Below are 17426 nucleotides of genomic sequence, written 5' to 3'. Positions count from 1 at the left end.
GTATTGGCGTGACTGTTGCCCCATCCAGGACGGTGGTGCAGCTCAAAGTTGTACGCGTTAAGGAAAATGAGCATCAGAGGAGCATCTGAGCATCAGAGGAGACTGGATCTGAGGTGTTTGCTGGTCAGGAACAAAGAGGCCCAGGAGCGGCTTGTGGTCCGTGACAATGGCGAAAGGGCGACCGTAGATGTAGTAGTGGAATTTTTTTTATGCTTGCGGCGACTGCCAGTGCCTCCTTGTCAGTCTGGGTATAGTTCCTTTCCATCAGAGACAATGTCCATGAGTAGTAGGTGACTGGGGCCTCTCGGCCGTATGGCAACCTATGACTCAAGACGGCGCCAACACCACATGGTGAGGCGTCGCAGGACAGAACGACCGGCCTCCGTTCGTCGAAGTGGACCAGATGACTGGACAACAACAGTAATTGTTTCACAGCGTTGAAGGTGGACTATTGCAGATGCCCCCAGGACCATGGTGTTGTCTTATCAAGGAGATGGTGCAAGGGCTCTGCAATGGATGCCTTGTTGGGCAAAAAGGAATGATACAAGTTCAGGAGTCTGAGGAATGCCTGGAGCTCCTGCTTGGTCTTAGGTGGCAGTGCGTTGTGGATGGCCTTGACCTTTGCAGGAGTTGGGTGGATTCCGAAAGCACTAAAGAGGAATCCTAAAAATTCTGCTTGCGGTAGACCCAACTGGCATTTCTCTTTCTTGACGGTGAGGCTGACGGCCTTGAAATGACTGAGGACTTGACAAACACAATTAATGAGTTCCTCCTTGGACTCACCAGTGACAAGGACATCATAGAAGTAGGGAATGACCCCTGGAAGACCTTTTAGGACATCTTCCATTAAGGCCTTGAAAGATCTTTGGTGCCATGCTGACCCCAAACTGGAGGCATTTGACACAGAATGTTCCCCTATGGGTGACAATTGTCTGAGCTTCGGCAGAGGCCATATCGACTGGAAGCTGTTGGTATGCTTGGGCGAAGTTGAGCTTGGAGAAGACTTTGCCCCCAGCCAGGGATGTGAGGAGGTGACTGATGATGAGGTGACTGATGATTATATGAATGCTGCTGAAGGGCTTTGTTGATAGTGCATTTGTAGTCAGCACATATTCTTACTTTGCTGTTGGACTTCAGTGGCATGATGATAGGTGTTTCCCACTTGGCGTTGGGAATTGGCTCCAGGACACCTTGTTTGATGAGACGGTCCAGTTCAGCATTGATCTTTTCCTTGAGTATGAATGGCACTCGACGGGCTTGAGCCGGATTGGCGTGACAGTCGGATCGATTTGTAGCATTCGTCGACTTGGGCGATGCCCTTGACCCTTCTTTTTTTGGAAATCGGTGAGGACGAGGTTGCTTGGTTGCAGGCGAGGCGATCCCCTGTTCGCACAAAGATGCTTGAATGTTTCAGCGGAGACAATGGAGAGGGTGGACCCCGAGTCAACCTCCATTTCACACAGGACAGCTTGTATTTTGACGGTTAGTGGATCTTTTCCAACGAGGGTATCTTGTTGAGTTCCACACTCTGGATGTGTCATTGATGAGTGCCCTGGTGTTTGCTTGTTGCTCCCCAACTGCCGTGGTACCCCACAACCTACTTAATTGATGGTCATGCTGGTCTCCACAGCTTGCACATGATTTTCCTGCCATTTTCTGCTGGCTGGAACGCTTGGAACCCCCGGCAAAAAGGTGCCTCTGAACCTTCTCATTGTACAGGCCACAAACTAGCCGGTCCCTGAGTGTGGTGTTGAGGTCGGCAAAGTTGCAACAGCAGGCAGCCTTACACAGGGCCATGAAGTATGCAGCGAGACTCGTCCGGGGCTTGATTTCACTGGTAGAATGCATGCTGCCTGGCAATCTTGGACGGTTGAGGCGCGAAGTGCTTTTGTAGAGCCTCTAAGATGTCTGTAAGTGGTGTCTCTTCGAGTTTGGTGGGAGACAGTAACGCCTGTTCAAGTTCAGTATCAATATCAAAACCTTTAATGGCATAAAAGAAGCAGGTTAGGGTAATACAGTGCTTATCGAGTTCAGTATAAACTGTGCAAGTTCAAATGTGTCAGCTCCACACACACTGAGGAACGTTGCCCTTTTAAATTCAGTGTCGGTGATCTTATTCACCTTCAGGTAGAATGTGAGTCATGTTGCGTAGCTGTCCCACCTCTCAGGGGTGGATGTATCGAACTCCTCGATGCGGCCCTCAGTAGCCATTGTGGGTTGTGTTGTGTCTCCCCTCGTGGTATCACCTGCGACCTCAGCTCGTCCAAGGCTTGGCTTTGGAAGTGATCTCAGCTGGAACTAGCCGGGCTGCCTACCAGCTAAATAATTCCACTTTTGTCACCAGTATTATGTATTCATAGGTTACACACAAGGCCGGAGACAGAGTTCCAACAGCAACCGCTTTATTCAGCTAACAGGGAAGAGAGAACTAACTTAACTGCAAAACACCCCAACTTATATACAGTTTCCAACCACCCGGAGCCACCACCACCAGTCCGTGGTTGGACGGCCAAAGTCCACCGCCCAACAGGAGAAACAGATGACAGAGCCTGGAGCAGAGCCTCAAGCTCAACACTGTTCTGCACAGCTGAGTTTAACAGTTTAGCAGTTTAATAGTTCAGCATAGTCCTTGCACCAACTAAATACATAACAAAAGGTATATAAATAAATCTCATTTGTTGGTCACTGCAGGAGGTGAAGAAACTTTAAATTAAATTGGTTATTTATTAAACAATACAATAGAAATAATATACAACAAAAAACAACAAACATTGAAAAAGTATGCATCTTTCTTCCTGATTATTAAAATTTCTTAAATAATTAAAGTTACTTGGTAAGAGAAGACCATAGCTTGTTATCTCTGGAAATCTGAAGGGCTGGATTTAAACAGCTGCACCTGTACAACTCTGGTTCCAACAGGCAGCTCTGCCAAAGGAAATCTCCACTCAGGTCTATAAGAAATAATGATACCATTTTCCACCCATGACCTCGTCTTTCACACCCTGAAATCAGGTTTCCCTGAAACCAGGTTTCTCTAATGCGCTAAGACACACAGAAGAGCCTTTTGATATTACTTTTAAAGAAAAAATGGAAAATAATAACAGTGGGTGGCCTAGATCTACATGCATACAGTAACCTTTTGGTCCAGATATTCAGGATGTTGGAGAAATTATTCTAATAGGTTCCTTGAACAACAGTGCTAAATGCAGGGTTTTAAATACCATATGAATCACATTAGAAAACCAATATATAGTAAAAAAGAAATATTTTCTTAAATCAAAATGCCTACCAGCGAGCAGAAACAATGCAATATGGAAGCTATTTATATCTCAGTGAGAGTTAATTAGCTATATGGTGTTATTAAATGCCTTTGCTGGCCTAATAGTCAATGGGACTGTAATTTATAAAAATAGACCAAAATAACTATGCAAATAAAATTGTTCATAATTAATATTGTACAAACATATTAAATATATGCTGAACTGATGACTAATGTGGAATCAGGCATTTTGTACAATAAAAAGTCACAGGACTAAAACATCTGTAAAATGTATTGTTTCAACTCCTCATTGCACTTTCAAGTTCAAAGCTGCCTCTGTGGTTTGAATGAATGGTCAGATGGAGACACGGTTATCGAGACAAAAAAATTCCAACACTTTCATATACAGAACCCAGGAAAACAATGGTATAAGATAACCCTTCATAAATATTATTGTCTTTAGGGCTGGCCTTTGATGAAGAGTTTCAGAGTTGGAAACCTGCCAAGATAATGATCGACATTTTCTGTATTTCCTTCGAGATGTCATTCTCAAACTTTTCTACTAACAGAGCCAATCCATTCTTTCTTTCTTTTTACTCTGGCATTCCTCATCATCATTCTCTTCCATATGATTCAACTCCTCATGTGAAATCTCAAGCCATTCTTTAGGATGTACTTGGTTAGGTTGAGACCTATTTTCACACTCTTTGATTTTTGGAATTTCAGGAAGCAGAGCATTAGTTCCTACACTTCCTTCAGATGTAGAGTGTCTCTTTGAAATTCCAGGGAAGTTGTCATCACAATCTGGCTTGGTCCGGTTATCCTCCTTGGAGAGGACTAGGGTTGTGCATATCGATAATCCCAAACTGAAAATAAACCCGAAATCAGCTGTTTCGGCAATATTCAGGTTTCAGTTTTACCAGGTACCAAAACCTGGGAATAAAGCCAAAGCCAAATAGCCAATTGCTGAATCAGCCAAATAGGTATTCGGCTTTTTTCGGCTTCAGTTTTCCCAATCTTTTCACTATGGGAATTTTTTTAATGAGCTCTGGGGGAGGCATTTTTGGAGGCCCCAAATTTTCAAGATAGCTTCAAGGGACTCTCCTTGAATGAACCCTGAAGATTGGGTCAGGGGGTCCGATTTTATGTGGTCCAGAAGGGGTCGCCCCCTCCTCCAAGCCCATTGCAATGATTCATGGAAGATTGAGTTTTCAAGCAGGCGGCCATTACTGACTGTGAAAAGGTAAGTCGTTTTAAAATTCTCCTGGGGGGCATATTTCAAGGTAGAGTCACGAAATTCGCAGCAAAGCTGCAAGGGACTCTCCTTGCATGAACTCCAAAGTTTGGTAAAGTTTGGGATGGGGGTCAAATTTTATGGGGTCCAGAAGGGGTAGACCCCATTCCCCATAGGAAAACATTCTAAACTTTACCATGCATGGAGGGGGGGTAACCCCTTCCAGGCCCCATAAAATCAGACCCCCTGACCCAGTCTTTGCCAAACTTTGGGGTTCGTGCAAGGAGAGTCCCTTGAAGCTACCTTGAAAATTTGGGAACTGTACCTCCAAAAATGCCCCACAGGAGCTTTGAAAAAATCCCCATAGACTATAATGGACCCAATTTTTTCAGTAAACCCAGAAATAAACCTGAAATACAAATTTACCGGTATGGGTATTTGGCTTATTCCAGGTTTACCGAGAAAAAATCGAGCCCAATAAACCCAAACCCGAAATTTACCAAAAAAAATTCTTTTTGCACAACCCTAGAGAAGACAGATCAACCAATGGTTCCATTGAAATAAAAGTGGTGTTTAGAGATTTCTTATGGTCAGTCAGCCTTTGGGTAATACTCTCACAATTTTTATAGAAGAGTGGACAGGAACAATAATCCAGTTGGCCATCTGTTGTAACCTGCAAGGGTTTCCTACAACTGCTCAAAGATGGTTGTCCATTCAGAATCTTGTCCGCAGAGGGGATAGTTATATCTAATATATCCATCATTTGACCAGATGTATATTAATATTTGGCAGAAGATGTTTTAGTAGGAGCCCTTGGCTGAGACATCCTCTTGGTAGCTAATGTACTGACTTGAATCAAAGGTCAGGCAGCTGAATCTCTGAAAAATCTTATAGGTAACATTTGGTAAGTAGAGGGGAAATGTTTCATTTTAAACAGCATAGCTAGAATTGTAGTATGCTTAAAATGTCGATAACACTCTCTTGAAAGCTTGAGAACTTGGTAGCCAGTCGACAGTAGACAAGTCAACAGACTGGGGGCAAATGCACAGTAATTTACTCAAGGAAACATAACAGTTTTCCAAGACTCCCATTGCCTTTGATTTACCCTTATGAGGGCACCACATAGCATGACTTGATTGACTTGTACAGTTCTTGTAACACCCTTTTCTTCTGGTTTGATTGAATGTTTATTTGTTACCAGTTCTATGTTGCAATTGTCACAACAAGAGCCCAACAAGAGCCAGGCCTTGCGAGTTCACTGATGGTGTAGTTTGGTAGTTTACAATAAGCAAAATTATGTTTATCCATATTTTCTGGGGAGGTAGAATTGTGAGTCTGAACAATTTCCAGAGCTACCTCCAGTTACAAAAATGTTTGTTGAGTTAAAAAGAGAGTCTAAGTAGGAAGGAAAATCCAATAGCAAATATTGTGTTCAAAATTCTAGTAGGGGTAAAGTGATTTGTAAAAATATCATGCCTAGCAGCATTATTGTGTATGTCATAACCATTCTAAAAAGTAACATTGCTAGGTCAGTTAATAGGGAGCTAGAATTACTATTAAGTATTAGTGATCAGATTTTCAAGTCTGTATTTAACAAGAGAAATAAAATGTTACTGGGTTAAATAAACTGGGGCCTGCAAGAACCTGTGGTGTGAGTGCCCCATAAATAATTGGAAATTTCCCCTATTCCCTTTAGTACAATGGTGCAATTAGTGCTAAACTTTGAGAGTAAACAAATAGCTTCTTGATCACCTGGCTAGCCCTGAACTGTAGAAGTCTACCAATATAACACGTTTGCCCTACAGTGCTGATGGCTGGGAAGGAAGCTGATCAATTAGCCCCTAACCTGAGCAGAATAGCAGATGAGGTTAGGGGGTATTTTTACCTCTCCCTTCCCATACTGTATCAAATCATTCTGGGTAGGAATTGGGGTTGGTCATGCATTCCAGAGCCCTGACCTGAATGGCCCAGGCTAGCTTCATCTTGTCAGATCTCAGAAGCTAAAATGGGTCAGCCCTGGTTAGTATTTGGATGGGAGACCACTAAGGAATACCAGGGTCACTGGGCAGAAGAAGGCAATGGCAAACCACCTCTGTTAGTCTCTTGCTTTTAAAACCCCAAGGGGTTGCCATAAGTCAGCTGTGGCTTGATGGCACTTTACATATACACACATGCATCCCAGACCCTAACTTTACTTCCTATTCCAGGATACTGGGGTGGATCCTACCCCTATCCTATTGAGTAAAGTTTGAAGCCTTCCTTCAGCTTAAGTGGTTCTTCCGTTGGAAGAACAGCCACTTACATTGGAGGAAGGCTCCTTAAGCTAGTGGAAAGCTCTTTGGATGATGGTTGGATCCATGCCATCATGAGGCTGTTAGAGACTCTACCCCCTTCATACATTAAGGAATCCTTGGAGGGCATAATCAATTAAGATTTGAGGAGGCATTTGTCCTTCAACTGTAACTTATCCCTCCATCAGGACTCTTTTTGCTTCAAAGTGGCCATAGATCTTAAAAACCTAACATCCAGAAATGTGTGTGTGTGGGGGATTGGGATCTTTCTGTCCAAGATACTATTAGCAGCTCAACAGGAAAATTTGCCTTCCCCCTTCTGCTTTCCATTCCCATCTTTTTCTTTCTTTCACTCCTCAACTGCTCTCAATATTTTGTGTCTTCTAGAGGCTAATGAGTATGCTCAGTATTTTTTTTTGAGCCGGGGAAGGGAGTGCTCTTTTTAAATGTACGAAGTAACATTTTTCACAAACCTATGGATTTGCCCTCACATCCCGAGTATGCAGAAACCCCTCCCTTCTCTGTGGGTGACCTCATTTCACTGTCCTGCTGTCAGATACATCAAGGTGCATCAAGTTCAGACACAGAAAACACAATCCCCAGGGGTGATTGTGGTAAGTTCTAGGACATTTGATCAGTTTACCCACCAATATCCTGGCTTGTCAATAACTTGCCAGGCTAAAAGGTGGCAACCTAAAGTCCAAGACACTCTTCTTCAGGAATTCAGCAACAGCTGCTCAATTCACACAACCTGTTGGGGGGGGGGAGAAATGCCATGACTGCCATGGTCACCCTGCTTGCCTGCCAGTTCCAGTCACCAATTCAAGACCTGTTGGGACTCACCAATGGTGGAGCGAGTGGTGGAGCGCTCTATGATGGCACGCTTGCCTGGGTTGTTGAGCACGGAGCGCTTGGCCAGGGAGAGATCAGCTGTGACACGTGTGATTGAGATCCTGAAAGAGGACGACGGGCAGTAAGCAAGTCAGAATGTGGGAACAGGTGGGGGGCATTCTTCAGAGGTAGAGGGCCTTACCTCCCATCAAATCTGTGCTTCAGGAAATCAAAGAGAGCCTTCTGCATCATATCGGTCACCTGGGAAAAAAAACCCAAAAGAATGGGGGAGGGTGGTCAGAGCAGCTGTTGACACAAATTTAGCTGGGGACAGCAGCAGCTTCATTTTCTTCCCATACCTCATATCCTTTCAACGAGGGTCCCACCAGCACCACTGGTCTCATGGAGGGCACGACATCATAGGGGGGAATGTGCTCTGCCTAGAAAAGGGAAGGTGTCAAAAATGGCTGCTCCCTCACTTTGTAGCCCAGACAGTAGAAGAAAAGGATCTGGCAGACACAAGGTCTACACTAATTCTCTGCCACCACCACAAATGCACATAACTCAAACCCAATAAACATACCCCTCAATCTCTCAGTACCCCTTTCATTGATTGTTTTTGCCACAATCACACACCATGACAGCAGGATGCAACTCCTTACAAAGCAAAGGATCACCCCATTCACACTGCATGTTTCTGTGGCCCCCAAACGTTATGTCCCGCTGATCAGCTGTTCCCACCCAAGGCAGCTGCCTCTTAGCTGAGAGTCTAGCATCCGAAGCTTAGTTAAAATTTTGTTTGACTGCATTGGACACCCTGCTTTTTTCCTTTGGGAAATAGGCTAAAACAAGGCAGCACCCAACAGGAAATCCTTACCTGTTTTTGCTTCTGTTTGGCTTTTGGCAAGAGAAAGAAAACATGGAGTTGTCAACAGTAAAGAATCAACAAGCAGCAGGAAAGAGTAAGGCCCTGCAATATAAAATTCTTTGTTCCCTCAGAACTGCAGTGGACTGGATTCTTATTTCAGCCTCTTCTCTAACCTCATTCACCAAGTGTGTATCCAGCATCACCTAACACCTATCGTGGGTATTTTGCATAATCTGCCATCTACTAGAATGCATATAGCAAATAGCCCCTTACCTCTCTGTAAGAGGCTATATATGGGGTGGAGAGAGTTGACAAAGAGAAATTTTTCTCCCTCTCCTGAAACACTAGAACTTCAGGGTATCCAAAGAAGTTGATGGGCAGTAGATTCAGGATGGACAAAAGGAAACATTTCTTTACACAACAAGTGATTAAAATGTGGAATTTGCTGCTAGAGGATAAAGTGATTGCCACAGGCATATACAGCTTTAAAAGAGGATTAGATTCATGGAAGCTCAGTCAGTGGCCATGGTAACCGAAGGGAAGCTCCCACTCAGAGGAAGGGAACCTCTGAATACCAGAGCCAGTAGGCAGCATTGGGGAAGTCCTCATCTTCCATGGCCTTTATTGGACTGCCAGAGGAACTGGTTGGCCACTGGGTGAGACGGGATGTTGGGCTAGATGGATCACTGGTCTGATCCAGCAGGGCTCTTCTTATGTTTTCTCCATTGGGGCTAGTTAACCAGCTTCCTTGCCAACCATCAGTGCTAGAGGGGCAATTACATTACAGCATTAGATTTTTCCAGTTCAGGCTTGGCTAGGTGAGTAGGAAGTTACTCATTCAGTCCTAAAGATTAGCATTCACAATTACAAAATTAATTTTTCCCTTTCACCTGGAAGCACCCTAAGATTCCATCAGGCACTTTAAGGCACATCATGTTTATCTTAAGGACTAGATACTTGCTGTTTAAAAAAAACACCCCAAATAATAAAAGCTTGGATTCTCTAGAAACTGAATTCTGCACCCATATTCTTACTCCTAACATCAAGAAAACAAAAGTAAAAACAAAAGTAATGACTACAGGAGAATTACACAACTTTAAGGTTGACAATGAGGAAATTGAAATTGTTCAAGACTTTCTATTCCTTGGCTCCACCATCAACCAAAAGGGAGACTGCAGCGAAGAAATTAGAAGGAGATTGAGACTGGGAAGGGCAGCCATGAAGGAGCTAGAAAAGATTTTGAAGTGTAAGGATGTGACTCTGGCCACCAAGACTAGATTAATTCATGCCATCATATTCCCTATTACTATGTATGGGTGTGAAAGCTGGACAGTGAAGAAAGCTGATAGGAAGAAAATAGATTCCTTTGAAATGTGGTGTTGGAGGAGAGTGTTACGGATTCCGTGGACTGCCAAAAAAACAAATCAGTGTGTTATAGATCAAATCAAGCCTGAACTGACCCTAGAAGCTAAAATGACTAAACTGAGGCTGTCGTATTTTGGTCACGTCATGAGACGACAAGAGTCACTGGAAAAGACCGTCATGCTAGGAAAAGTTGAGGGCAGCAGGAAAAGAGGAAGACCCAACAAGAGATGGATTGACTCAATAAAGGAAGCCACAGCCTTCAATTTGCAAGATCTGAGCAAGGCTGTCAAAGATAGGACATTTTGGAGGACTTTCATTCATAGGGTCGCCATGAGTCGGAAGCGACTTGACGGCACTTAACACACACACACATTCTTACTCCTAAGGAATTGCAACATGCACAGAATCCTGTTTATGCCTTTACCTAGAGATGGGGGAGGTGATCGCCGATTGCTGATCGCAGGATTGCCAGATTGCCTAGATAGGGCAGAAGAGAGAAATTTAGAATGATGTCAGGGCGGGGTGGGGATATAAATGTACTCAGAGCTTGGATGTGTGTTCCTGGTGGAAAAGCAAAGCTTGGAAAGCTAGGCAGCAATCTGCAAAAAGCCTCCTCTCTCAGCTTCCAGTGAGGTTACAAAACCAAGATAATTCAGAACATACAGGTGTGTAAAATCAGTTCCTTATCAAGGCTTTTTGAATAAGGAACTGGGAATTGACTTCAGCCTTGTTAAAGAACATCATCAAAATCACACATGCATTGTAAAGCACATAAATGTGTATGTAACGAAGCCCATCAGCCAAGGCAGACACCCAGTGCAAACACTTCCAAAACTGCTTTTCTATCTTCCACACATCAGAAGCCTGGTGAAGTACCCTTAGAAACTTATTTCTCTTTTTTTCACATGTGCAATGCCATTGTTGGAACTGGCTCAGCCATGCGACTGTGGCCACTCACTTAGATGGCTTCAAAAGGGAACAGGCAGATTCATGTAGGAAAGGTCCATAAACAGCTGTTAGCCATGATTGCTAAAATGGAGCCTCCCTATTCAGAGGCTAACAACCTCTGCATACCAGTTGCTGAGACCCAACAGCAGGGGGGTGGCTTTGGCTTCTGTACTTTTGAGGCCAACTGGGTGATCATTGTGGGAAACAGGATGCTGGACTAGATGGACTTGTGTTTCGATCCAGCAAGCCTCTTACTGTAACAGCAGAAGAAGAAGGGCTTGAAAGAGCTGTGAGTGGCACATGTGGCTCTGGCCCATGTGCTTGGTTGTGTAGGTGTCGCCCAAGACAAATGGTGCCTTTTCACCATTTATTTTTGTAGATGCCAACCTTAAAATTAGTATCAACACCATCGGAACATGCAAATTAAACATATGCACATTTTTCTACAGGGGATTGAGCTGGACAGACAACTTTTTAGAAGACGGGGTGGGGACCCAGTTTCATCCCACATTTTACAACCAGCCCGCCCCCCCCCCCCCCGTCCCCAAAGTGATACTTCTTCCTACCACTGTCCTCTCTCACCTGGCTTTCTGTTCCTGCTTCAACCGTATAGCCTCCAGCCGCTGGGGGCTGGGGATGAAGGCGATGTCTCCCCCCTCCTTTACTAGCCGCCCGATCCACCATTCATTGTTGTATTTCTGAAGAGACAAAACAGGAGAGGGTCAACAGACTGGACCCCCCACTAGCCTTTACATACATAACTGTGGGGCAGAACAAGTAAAGAATTCTCTTTTCTACCCCACACTTGCAAAATGACCTTTCTAGATGGCCAAACTAATGGAATTCCTACATGGAAAGGATATGGAACAATTTAAAAAAACATGGGCAAAGGCCGCCAAATATTGGGATAAACTGGCAAAAATGGATTTTACTACTTTAATTAGTGAGTTATAGAAATTAGTTTTAATATTCTTATATTTTATTTAAAAAAAACTGTTTAGACACTTCTTCGGAAGTCGGGTGATGGGTCACTTTTTTAAGGTGGGTGGAGGGTGAAGAGGTATCTTTTTGAATCTTATAATTTTGTAACCACGAATGTAACAATTAGTATATAAAGATACTTTTGTATTTTCTTTTTGTAATTTTTTAAATATTATTTTTACTGTATATGTTTGTTTGGTTTTGTATTATAAAAATTAATAATAAAAAACAAAAACAAAAAACAAAAGGACCTTTCTTTCTGCCTAGCAACATAGATTGGGATTGACATTTTATTTCCTCTGATGGATGTAGCGCCTGCTTTGTCCCAAACATTCATGGTCGGTACCATATATGTGCACTGTAAAACATTACACCTTCTTGCTCCATCATCCTCTTTTCCAGGAGTGGAAAGGCGGCTCGACCCCTTCCTTGAATGGGACTCCTTGAGAAGAGTGCCCAGAGACAGGAGGTCTCCCCCACCCCCTTGGTTCAGAATGTCACTGAGCAGGCTAGAAGCCTAGGCAAAGGCTTCCTAGAAACAAAAACCTTCATCCTTCTCTCCACAGTAGCCAAATGTTTCTAGAGTAAATTAGGGGGGCACAACAAGACACCCCCACCTGATTACAGCAGTAGGGTTGCCAATTCTGGGTTGGGAAATTCCTGGAGATTTAGGGGTTGGAGCCTGGAGAGGGCAGAATTTGGGGAGGGAGTGACCTTAGAGGAGTATAATGCCATAGACTCCACCTTCCAAAGCAGCCGTTTTCTCCAGATGAACCAATCTCTGTTATCTGGAGATCAGCTGTAATTCTGGGAGATCTCCAGGCTCCACCTGGAGGTTGGCAACCCTATACAACAGGCTGAAGAGAAGGGTGCGTGCTGAGATTCAGTTAAAATGAAAGTGCTTTTGTTACTACATTGCACTAACTGGATCTTAATTCTGTATAATCACGCACAGGATCAAGGCCAAAGAGGGGGAAATTCCAGAAAGGGCAAGCCATGCGGTGGCCACGACCGGCCACACAACTTGCACGGTGGCGGCTGCTGGGCCCAGCCTGGGTAAGTTGTGGGGTGGCTGCCACCAGGCAAGTTATGCTGTTGTCACTACCTGGCCAAGTAAGTCTTCCATTGGGGGGCATAAAGAGAGAGGGGGCGGGGTCTTTTTGTCCTTCCAGTTCAATTCGCCCTGCTTTAATATATCCTACTACTCAACTGTTTTAACTGGAGATGCCGGGGACTGAACCTGGAACCTTCTGCATACGAAGCAGATGCTCTGTCTCTGAGCCACAGCCCTCAGCATCTGGATAGAGATCAAAAGATCTGATGTCTTGAAAGGAACTTTGGCTGACCTCTACTCAAAAAGAGACTGATAAGTTTTGCTGCCTATCTAACTGTGGGTTGGGTTCATTTGTTTTTGTTTATTCCTTCTTAAGCTTGTAGCATTACACAGTTAAATCCTAAGCATAAGAAAATACTGTTCAAGCACCTGTGAGACTAAAGATCAATTGCCAGCCCATTTCACCTTAGCTGTGCACTGAGGCCTCAAAACTCAAACTGAATATAAGAATCTGACAGCACTTTTGGAAGACACCTAGCCTTGGGCTTTGTCAAAGATCTGCGGGAGATGAATTCCAAACCAAATATGCCTTATTATTTTGCCCCATTGCAGTGGAGAAACATAGACACACACCCCATCAGTGATATTCTATCCTGGAAATAGTAGTGCCAGACATGCATGTTGCTGCTTGAAACTTAGTTGTCTTCCCATAATTTCCCCCCAGTCCCCAGGTTCATCCATGTCCCACCTCTTTGATGTGCAAGAAATCTTTGGCTTCAAAGTTGATGGCAAATCCCTGCATGGGACACTCCTCATCCAGGGCACCACAGTAGCTGACATTGGTACGAACAGCAAATGCGACTGGCTTGTGCTTTGGATGGGGTGGAGGGAGAGAAAACAGAGATGGGTGTCAGTGCCAGGTAAGCTATTGGCTTTTGCACAAATGACAAGGCTCAATCAACAACACCATGGGTGGCTCCAAAGAGTAGAATGATGGGCCAGTTGCTGGTGGCCAGGGCACAGCATAGGCCCCCCACAACTTTTGAAGAAAGGCACAACACAGCCTTTGCTGTCCCCTTAGACTGAACTAGGCCTGCTATTGCACTCAGCTGAATGAAAGAGATGCCAATTTTGTATATTAACCACTGGGTTAATGTGTCATTTAGCAATGAGGCATAGCTTGCTTGAATGAGTCATTTGAGCAATGGATTCTGAGATGCTCCCTCAGTTTGCACATCCTGTCTGCCCCTCACTAGTTAAAGGGAACTACTGATGATTTCTTATTCTGGGGTCTGCAAAATCCTGATGCTGGCCATGACAATATCAGCCCTCATTCTGTTTTTTTATTTATTAAAAGTTCTATATCCTGCCTTTCCCCACCTCCCAAAAAAGAGGGCGACACAGCTCATACAATGTGGCAAAAACAGAGATAATAAATTTTATAATAAGCAATTTTACAGTAAGCAATTAAAACCATACGAAGTAGACATCATTATCTTACAAAGAGAGATTTGGCATGGTGTGGTCTTTAGAATGTCAGATTAGGACCTAGGACACCCAGGTTCAAATCATTCTCAACCTACATCATAGGGCTGTTGTTGTAAAGATAACATGGAGGAGAGCAGAATTGTGTGGTAAGTCACTCTGGGTCCCCATTAGCGAAAAGGAGAGTATAAATATCAAAATAAATACAAAAATGAAGAACCATCTATCATATATGCCCATCTGTTCATCAACGCCCTCTTACATATTCCGACCTTACATGCCCTCCTGGAAGCTGGCAAGGCAGATAGGTGCCTTATGTCCAACTGGAGACCACCCAACAAAGTTGGGACTTCTGCTGAAAAGAATGGGCTGAGACTCTTCTACCTGTATTCAGTGGAACGTGACAACAAGCAGATGTTGTTACAAGAAATGTAACTGGTTCCTGGGTTCATAGAAAGAGCAGTGATCTTTTTTCTGTGGCTTTAAAGCATGCACAGCAGTTGCTGAGGACCCTCTTCTGTATCAGTGGTTCTCCCAATGATAGTCTCTCTCTCTTCCTCCACTGATGAATACCATTCCAGTGACTTATATAGAGAAAAGGAGCCAATCAGTGATGGGATAAAACTGCCCCCACCCCCAGTTCCTATGGTTTCATGAATGGGAGACCAATGTGGTACCATTCAAAAAATGCTGAAAAGCAAACAGACCCTTCCACAAACAACCAATTGAAACAAGGGAAGCTGTTATCCCCTCCTGGTAGTAAAAGCACATTATCATTCATGGAGGTGGGAGCTGTAGTACAAAGGTACATTCTGAAAGATAATCTACAATCTTTTTGCTTTTTGGAATGCAGGATGATCAATTTATGGTGGTTGAAAATGCCATCAAGTCGCAGCCAACTTATGGTGACCCCGTAGAGTTTTCAAGGCAAGGGACAGATAGGCCACTTTTGCATGGTAATTAGCAGCGCATTCCAGGCTGAATTGCCCCACATATTTTTTTGAATTTTTCAAGCTGAACAGTCATTTTAGAAGTGACTGTGAAGCCGGCGCATACCTGCTTCGCATTACTAAAGAGCCCATTTAACGCGACCTTTGGTGTTTGCCCCGAAGAATCCCCCTCAAGGAACCATGCAAAACAGTAGCGGCACGTTAGCTATGCACATGCTAATGGCTATGCAAACAGGAACGAAGGAGCAGGCAAGTGGGGGGGTGGAATTTCTCCTTTTGCGCCGGGACAGTGCATAGGCATTTTTAAAGTCACATTTTAAAAAAGAGCTTTGAGTGAGCATCAAAACTGACCATGCAAAAATGGCCATAGAGTTGCCAGCTCTGGGTTGTGAAATACCTGGAGATTTGGGGGGGGGGGTGGAGCCTGAGAAGGGCATGGTATAATGCCATGGAGTCCACCATCCAAAGCAGTAATTTATCCAGGGGAACTGATCTCTGTAGTCTGGATATCAGTTGCAATTCCGGGAGATCTCCAGGCTCCACCTGGAGGTCGGCAACCCTATGAACAGAGTCGTTTTGCCATTGTCTGCCTCTGCATAGCAACACTGGACTTCCTTGGTGGTCTCCCACCCAAGCGCTAACCAGGGCCAACCCTGCTTAGCTTTCATGATCTGATGAGACTGGGCTAGCTTAGGTCACCCGGGTCAGGAAAATCAATTTATGTGCCACCTAAATGAATATTCTCTGCTTCTCCACACAATTAAAAAAAAAACACCTCACCTTGATTAAAAATCATCAGTGTTACTCAGGAAAAGTTATTGCTCTTTCATAAGCCCAACTCCGCCTCACACAGTAGAGCCCTCTATCTGCCCAGCCAACACCAAGATAGCGTCCTTCTCATCCATACCTTGGCTTTCTCAAGTTGCTGCTGAGCTTGGCTCTCCACCTCACGCTTCACGCCCTCACGTTCCTCCTCCAACGACACGTCAGAGTCCAATGATGGGCGGCTGGTATAGGAATCAGCTGAGCCCTGAGGAGATGATGAAAATTTCAGTCAAGTAACAGACTCCTGATTATAGGTAGTGGGAGGATCAGAAACGTCTCTCCAAGCATTTGGAGATTCAGTTGGCTTTTCTCTCCAGCTGATAAAAAAAGAAAGGAAAGGATTCACCGCTACAAAGGCAGTTTCCACCAAAAAATTAAACCTTGTACATTTGGACTTCTAGCATTTCCTATACGAAGCCACAACACAAACCAGCAGGATCTGTCTGGAGGCCCAGACAGGCCAGCACCTGTAGCGCCAAACTGTACTATTTACTCCTTGCTTAAAGCAGCTCTGGAAAGCCAGCTGTGAGGATATGAAATCTGAGCTTCAATCTGAACCTCAGAAGGCAGCTTGAAATCAAAGCTAGTGCACCACATGTCCACCTTGATACTGAAAAAAGGCCCCCCAAAATCCTCCCCCTCCTCCCCAAAAGCAAAACAGGAACCAAATAGAAACAGGAATACACCAGGGATAGGTCAACTGAGGGCGAAAATGCATGGTCGCTTTATCCTCCTTTAATCCCTGTTTTAGCCACGATCGAACGCACATTAGGCAAAACGCATGCGTTAGATCCTGGCTGAATCTTGGCTGAAACAGGGATTAAAGGAGGATAAAGTGACCATGCGTTTTTGCCCCGAGAAAGCTGGTCCATATGAAATTAGAATGCTCATGCTGCATAATATAGCCTAGTGGCCAAGAATACACCCCCCAACCTGGACCCTGCTCCTATTGTATTTAACAGCAACTGGGCACCCAGAAACGGAGCCAACGAATCTTTCGTCCGCACATACCTCTAGGACAAGAAAAGCTTCCATGGTGACATTTCTGGGTGTCAGGCGGCTCTTAAAGGTACAGCAGCAGCCAGGACCAAGATAAACCCCAGAAAACTACAAAGTTCCCTGGTTCAAATCTCACTTCAGCCATGAACTCACAAGCACACACACCCCAGTCTACAATATGGAGATAAAAACTCACCCTACCGGACTATTGCAAGGATTACTGTGACAACATATGCGTGAAGCACATTGAATACTAGAACAGTACCATAGAAATGCTAAGTCTTACTTGCCCACAATCATATTCCTGGGGCTCAGCAGCTAAACCCTCTGCCACCA

At 44.3% G+C, this 17426-nt stretch overlaps 1 protein-coding gene across 4 annotated transcripts in view; it reads right to left on the bottom strand.

Annotated features, from left to right (window-relative positions):
- Positions 1-17426, bottom strand: part of CACNB3 (calcium voltage-gated channel auxiliary subunit beta 3) — a 38013-nt gene that overhangs the window by 8291 nt on the left and 12296 nt on the right. For 3 of the 4 annotated variants that reach the window (XM_056857841.1, XM_056857836.1, XM_056857823.1), the window contains exons 2-9: positions 16174-16296; positions 13580-13702; positions 11379-11494; positions 10273-10328; positions 8493-8512; positions 7975-8055; positions 7818-7876; positions 7628-7737 (exon numbers count right to left, since the gene is read on the bottom strand). In XM_056857841.1, the coding sequence (XP_056713819.1) occupies positions 7628-7737; positions 7818-7876; positions 7975-8055; positions 8493-8512; positions 10273-10328; positions 11379-11494; positions 13580-13702; positions 16174-16296 (688 nt within the window). The remainder of the gene's footprint in view (positions 1-7627; positions 7738-7817; positions 7877-7974; positions 8056-8492; positions 8513-10272; positions 10329-11378; positions 11495-13579; positions 13703-16173; positions 16297-17426) is intronic. The other variant, XM_056857830.1, reaches the window with a different exon arrangement.

The sequence above is a fragment of the Euleptes europaea genome, chromosome 1, assembly GCF_029931775.1.
Source record: "Euleptes europaea isolate rEulEur1 chromosome 1, rEulEur1.hap1, whole genome shotgun sequence".
NCBI lineage: Eukaryota > Metazoa > Chordata > Lepidosauria > Squamata > Sphaerodactylidae > Euleptes > Euleptes europaea.
Note: the sequence above shows the minus strand (reverse complement) of the source record. Positions and strands in the feature narration are given on the sequence as shown.